This window comes from Atta colombica, unplaced genomic scaffold, assembly GCF_001594045.1.
Source record: "Atta colombica isolate Treedump-2 unplaced genomic scaffold, Acol1.0 scaffold274, whole genome shotgun sequence".
In the NCBI taxonomy this organism is placed as follows: Eukaryota; Metazoa; Arthropoda; class Insecta; order Hymenoptera; family Formicidae; genus Atta; species Atta colombica.
Window position 1 is genome coordinate 1,765,381 of NW_017259375.1, and position 6,276 is coordinate 1,771,656.

At 31.6% G+C, this 6,276-nt stretch overlaps 2 protein-coding genes across 2 annotated transcripts in view; both read right to left on the reverse strand.

Moving 5' to 3' along the window:
* LOC108689678 (kinesin-like protein KIF2A) overlaps nt 1-4,098 on the reverse strand; it is a 42,685-nt gene extending 38,587 nt beyond the window's left edge. Inside the window, exon 1 of the mRNA XM_018196549.1 lies at nt 3,332-4,098. Within this exon, the coding sequence (XP_018052038.1) occupies nt 3,332-3,398 (67 nt within the window). The 5' untranslated portion in view covers nt 3,399-4,098. The remainder of the gene's footprint in view (nt 1-3,331) is intronic.
* Nucleotides 4,099-5,677: 1,579 nt separating this feature from the next.
* The window catches only part of LOC108689680 (mutS protein homolog 5-like), a 5,954-nt gene continuing 5,355 nt past the window's right edge, over nt 5,678-6,276 (reverse strand). Inside the window, 2 exon segments of the mRNA XM_018196555.1 lie at nt 5,678-5,807; nt 5,908-6,017. Coding sequence (XP_018052044.1) covers nt 5,687-5,807; nt 5,908-6,017 — 231 coding nt within the window. The 3' untranslated portion in view covers nt 5,678-5,686.

The window sequence follows — 6,276 nt, forward strand, 5'->3', positions numbered from 1 at the left end:
AGCATAACGAGGAGTGTTGCAAAAAGTTTTGACATTCTAGCAACCAGTTTGAATTCTACGTATCTAATTATCTTGATTAAAATTATTTTCAAATCTACATCAAATCTATATCTAGCTACATTTTCAGATATTTCAACAAAACATATCATACTCTTTCTGTGTACGTCTTAAATAATTGAAAAAATGTTATATTTCCTTTGCATTCGACTTAAGTCCGATTGCATCAACGTTATTTTAACTTTAAACGAGACTTAAAACTTTCTGGTTTTTTTTTTTAATGCCGAAAGAAAAACAAAGAAGAAGTTTTAAGTTTTCCTTAAAATTAAAGTAACAGTAAAGCATTAGTAAGATTGATACAATCAGACTTTAAGGTATTTGTATTTAACATTTAATATATTAAATTATAGATTTATATTTATTACATATTATTTTTAATATAATTTTAAAAACCATTCCTGACTAAATGAAGAATTGATCTTTGCAATTTGTAAATTTCGAATTTAGTTCGCAAGAGGAATTATTTAATTTTGATAATTTAAAAATAATCTTTTTCTTATTTTGATATTTTAATCGACAAGTTATTCGCTCCAAATTTCTTCGAAAATAATTTTTTATCTCGATATTTTGATTAAGAAACTATTTCGAACTTCTTCATTAACACTACAATAACGAAACACTCAAAAAACGAAATTTTCCAAAATATGAGAAGAAAATTTAAATAATTCATTAAAATTTATTAATTTTAACTCTGAAATGTAATTTTGATATAAGTTGATTGCAGAGGAAAAGAACAATTTTACTGAAATATTCAAAAATATAGCCAAATATAAATCTAAAAATAATTTATTAGACCATTTAAATAATTACATAAAAATCTCAAGCGTGAGTAATGCTTTAAAGAATTTTGATAGTCTAACAACCAATATAAGTATCTTACAATTATTTTTGTAGTTCAACAAAATTATTTTCAGATCTATAGCTAAATTTTAGATACTTCAACAAATTTGCAAGCAACTTAAAAGACAATTTGTGACAATTTGTTGTCATTGTTGTAGCAAATGAGCAAATATGTATATTACGCTTCACGATGTTCTTAATTATTTGCGATTTATAGCAAGCCACAAGAAAAGGCTGCAAAGGACAGCGAAGAAAGACGGGGGCAGCGAAATCTTGATAAGAAAAAAGGAAAACAAATATGGCGCGAAGGGGAGAACTCGCGCAAACTGCGGAAGAAAGGTCGAAATTTCCCGTATATGGGAACACGAGTTCGGGCATGGAGGTCGGCCGGTCGATCGACCGAAGAATCGATCTGAGCCCACGCATGATCGTCATGCGTCGATCGGGCAACGTGACAAACGGTCGCGGAAAAATACGAAGACGAACGAGTGAAACCAGGTAAGCGATTGAGGGGAGGGGAGGGGAGGGGAGAGAGGGGGGGCAGGGAGAAGGGAAGAGAACGGATAAGAGATAATGAAGAGATTGGAAATAAAGAGAAACGACAGAAATAAATAAAGAAGGAAATAATACCGAAATACAAAAAGAAAAAAAAAACAAAAAGAATGGAAAGAAAAAGTAACTCAATAGATCATTTTTATTAATTTAGATTAACTTTAATGTGTATTTATAAACTTAACCTTTGGAGAACAAAGGTACATTTTTTAAATCTTACAGCTTTTCTCCTTGAGTAAGACTTTTATAATTCATTACTTTATTGTATTTCTTGACTCAAAATGTGACTGTTTCAGTACTATATTAGTACTTTTCTGCAAAGATTAATTTACTCTTTTTTCTAATTCTTACACTAAGAAAAAAATTCTTTTTTACTAATTGAATTTAGTCCGTCTTTATTTCTTTCGATGAAAAATATATGTATTTAAATCACATATTTATTATACTTAAATGCATACATTTTCAAACGAAAGAAATAAAGACAAATTAATTACATTGATTTAGTTAAATAAATAATTTAGTCAAATGAACAATTTTTTCCTTAGTGCAAAACTAGGAAAATATCAAAATTAAGTTAAATCAAGATTAATGTTAATCTATCTTTGTAGAAATTAGAATTACCAGCCATACTGTTTTAAGAATAATACGTATACTTTTTTTTTAAATGTAAAACTCTTCTGGTTATTAGTTATTGCAATTGTATATTTACATTAAAATTACATTAATAAGAATTGCTAGTAAAATTTGTTTTCTAGAAATTTTATTTTATTAAACCTCCAATTAACGCATAAAAAAGTAAGACTCCTTCTCATCTCAGAATATCATCTTTATTTAACCTTTAAGTGAGGAACAAATTTTATTTTTATATAATATACTTTTTATATAATTATACTTTTTAATAGTATTATATTATAAAGTTAAATGTATTATATTTACATTCTTTACATTATTTATATTCTTGATGAGACAGAGAAATGTAAAAATAATGAACTTTAAAACTTCTGTGAATTCTTTTCATTTTCCTTTCCCAGAACAAGGTTTTTAAGATAACGATTCATAAAGTGCTGTAGTCATCTATCTATTTAAAGGTTAAAAAGTATACATATATATTCTTTTCTTGCGATTCAGATATAATATGTTTGTATATTTGTTTATATTTATGTACTTGCATATTTTTTGTGTAATAAGTATATAATATTAAAAGTTAAATGATCTATATTTAGTCTTTAATTAAAAAATATACATATACACTCTTTTTTTGTGACATGAGATTTTGTAACCTGCTCTTTTCCTATACTCCAGAACTGAACTTCTTGCGCGATTCATCTTTCTTCTTTTTCCCTTCATATTGGAGAGAAAGAAACAGATGAAGAAGAGTGCAAGAAGTTCCTGAGCTATAGAAAAAGAACAGGTCTATGGTAACCTGAATAGAAATGGACATGAGAGATGATCCTTTGCAAGAAGAATGAGAGCACTAGAGATGCTCATTTCTACCAATATAGATTAATCTCGGTTCAACTTACTTCTCATCTTTTTGTAATTCTTAGAACTAGAAAAAGATGAAAAGTTAGTTTACCAAAATTAAAATTAAACTACATTGGTAGATACAAGAAACAGAGAACTCGGAGGAAGCATTACACGAGAAGTAGATGATACCGATGAGAACGAAAGAAGCACTGCTGGAGGGAGAGGATAAGAAGGAGAGAGGCCGAGGAAAGGCGAGTGGGAAGACAGAAATTCGCGGAGGAATAAGAAAGAAATCAGCGCGAGAAGAAGCGAAGGAGAAGAGGGAGTGAGAACACAGCAAAACGGTTTGGCGAGGAACGACTTGCGCGCTCGCGGGTACAATAATAATCTGACTGGTCTATTCTATTATTCTCACCGTCGGTCCTCTGGATGTTTATGCTGCAGCCGACGTCGATCTTGCACGTACCGTGATCCATGGTCATTTAATCGGTCCCTCGCACCTCGTTCGGCACCATAAAACGCGACCCGGCTTCGTTAAATTATCACGGCTTAAACGGGGCCCTGCACGCGGTCGGATTAATCAGCTCGAAACGCGTATGTGAGAGAAGGAATATAGAGAAATCGCGAGAGAAAGAGAAAGAAAGAGAAAGAGAGATGAAAGAGAGAGCGAGAGACGGTGATCGACTCGCGCGACCACGACGGTTGACAGTTACGGAAGCGTTCGCATTCAAACTCGCGCGGCGACCGGTCAGGCCTGCCGGATCCCGATCCCCTTCCTTCTTCTTTCCAAGTCCACGACGACGACGCGGTCTCCTCGTTCCTTTGTCTCCTTTTTCGCCGTCTCTCGTCGGGAATTCTCGCTCCCGGGAACCGTGCACGGTTCTCTTCTCTCGGCTTCAAGGCACGCCCGTGCGTATCTGACCGCCGAGCGGTTCTTGCTCGTCTCCAGGCCGCGAATATTTCGCGCCCCGCGTCGCCGTTGTCCTCGTTCTCGCCGTCGTCGTCGTCGACGAAGCCAGCAGCGCGAGCGAGCACACGAGCGCGCGTATCCGCATACGCACACCGACACGTTCACGATCCGCGCGTCGCGTACCAGCCGAGTTGCACCCGCGACTCCGGACGTTTTTAGGTATCTCGCGCGTCCGTTGGGACGGCCGTTCGGTTCGCTTTCGTGCCGGGATACACCGCCAGTGTCCGTTATTGACAACGGAAAGACTACGAGCGCCAACTCCCGGCCGGCGCGCGCTGATCGCCGTGACATCTGCCGGCGCGAGGTCGCCGGACCGATCAGCGCGGAAATAACCGGTCGCGACATCTGTTGCGCAAACGGGAAAAATGCTATACAATCTGCATCCGATAAAATTGTACTTTGCTCTCTGTACCGATTGCGGATTTTTTTCTTGTTTAAAATCTAAAACTATAAATGAAGGATAAACATTAATGGAGGAATTGATTGCAAACACAGATTTATCCTGTAGAAGTCTGTGGTTGCAAATCGATTTGCATATTTTCGAATCTTTTTAAAGTTATGAGATATTGTGACACAAGGAATATATAATTAATAAATTAAATTATTTATTATAACACTGAAAACGTATGAATTGATTTGCATTTAATTACATTCAGTCCGAATATAGTTTTTCTCTGCAGTGTGAAAAATACTATTATATTATTTTTTTTTATTATTGAGAAACGAAATTTAAATATTTTTGGACCTTATGTATTTTATGCTTTATTTAGCTCGTGATATTCAATATTGTAATTCAATTCGCTAATGTTTATATACTTTTCGTTTTGTGCAGAATACATTGGTCGAATTAAAAATACTTAATAATCCTCTGGTGAACAAAAATTCTCATACTATGTCGAAATATTTTTAATAATATGAAATATTATTAAATTCATATTTTTTTTCATATTTTTAATATTATGAAAAATATTTGAACTCTTCAAACTTTTATCAATTTCCTTTGTAGATAATGGAATATTTATTTCAAAAATTATATAGAAAAGTATATAGAAAAACACATATCTGCTATATGCAAATATAATTACTTATATACACATAATTACATAAATACATAATTACTACTATACAGAATTGTAAAAAAAATGAAATCTTTCTCAGCATTTCTAAAAAATGTTTTGAGTTATATAAAAAAATTTAAGAAATTTTCTAAAAAGTTATAAAATTATGAAAAAATTCTGAAATTTATAATGTAACATATAAATATATTGAAAAATTATACGAAGAATTCTAAGAAGAACTTTCATCAAAGTAAAACTAAAAAGAAATTTCGAGTAAATCCGTTATTTTAATCGATAATTAACTTATCAAGTCATGTATTATCTATTAATAAGAATAGAATTATTAATTATTTTTTGTTATTTAAAATGAAGAAAATGTTTATAGATTACAAAATATTGTATATTATATTTGAAATTTGTACTTTAATTCTGCTGATTAAATTAATCGCTGATTAAGTTAACCAGAGTTACACTAAAGTCGCTTTAATTATTTAGATACTTTTAACAATTAAAATATTGATAATTAATGTTTTACTATATTAAATCATATGAATATAATATGAATATTGATATTTTGTTAATTAATTATTAATATAATACATTAAAATACTTATTAAGGAACATTTTGTTTATTTTTCTATTTCAATATTTCATATTTTCAGCAACTTATTGTGATTCTGTGAATACACAATATAATCTCGATTTGACAAATTTTATGAAATATTTTCCCTTTTTTCCGATTTTAATTTTTCGTGTGGTTTATCTTTACAGCTGGCGATTCTGTGACTTGACGAACTAACGTTTTCAACTCTTCCAGATTGAAATTGTCTGATTTTAGTAATCGTTCGATGATGTCCACCGCCCTGCAATAACATAAATCACAAAATTATTTTTAATCGTGTCGAATTTGATCTTTGTATTGTATAAATGTGACCAATTTGATCAAGATTGTAATATCCTCACACATCTTGGCCATTAGCTTCCGGTAGACGTGAAGGTAACTCTCCGACCTTAAATTTTTCATATACCTACAAAAATTTTCTTATTTTTAGAATTCTTACAGTACAATTAGACTAATAATTGTTTTATTTCAAATTTATTGACATAATTTTTACAAACAGAAGTTTTTAATGTACGTGAGACAAAATTACATTGAGAAAAGTTTCTGATTGAAAATGGATAAACTATAATCGAAGATTCTGATATCAATCAGAATTCTGGTTATCTCAACTAGAATTATAATAAATTCAATTAGAAAAAATTTGATTTCCATTTTCATCCAGAATTCCAATTTATGCAAGTAGACTCTTTTTCCAATGTATATATATATAT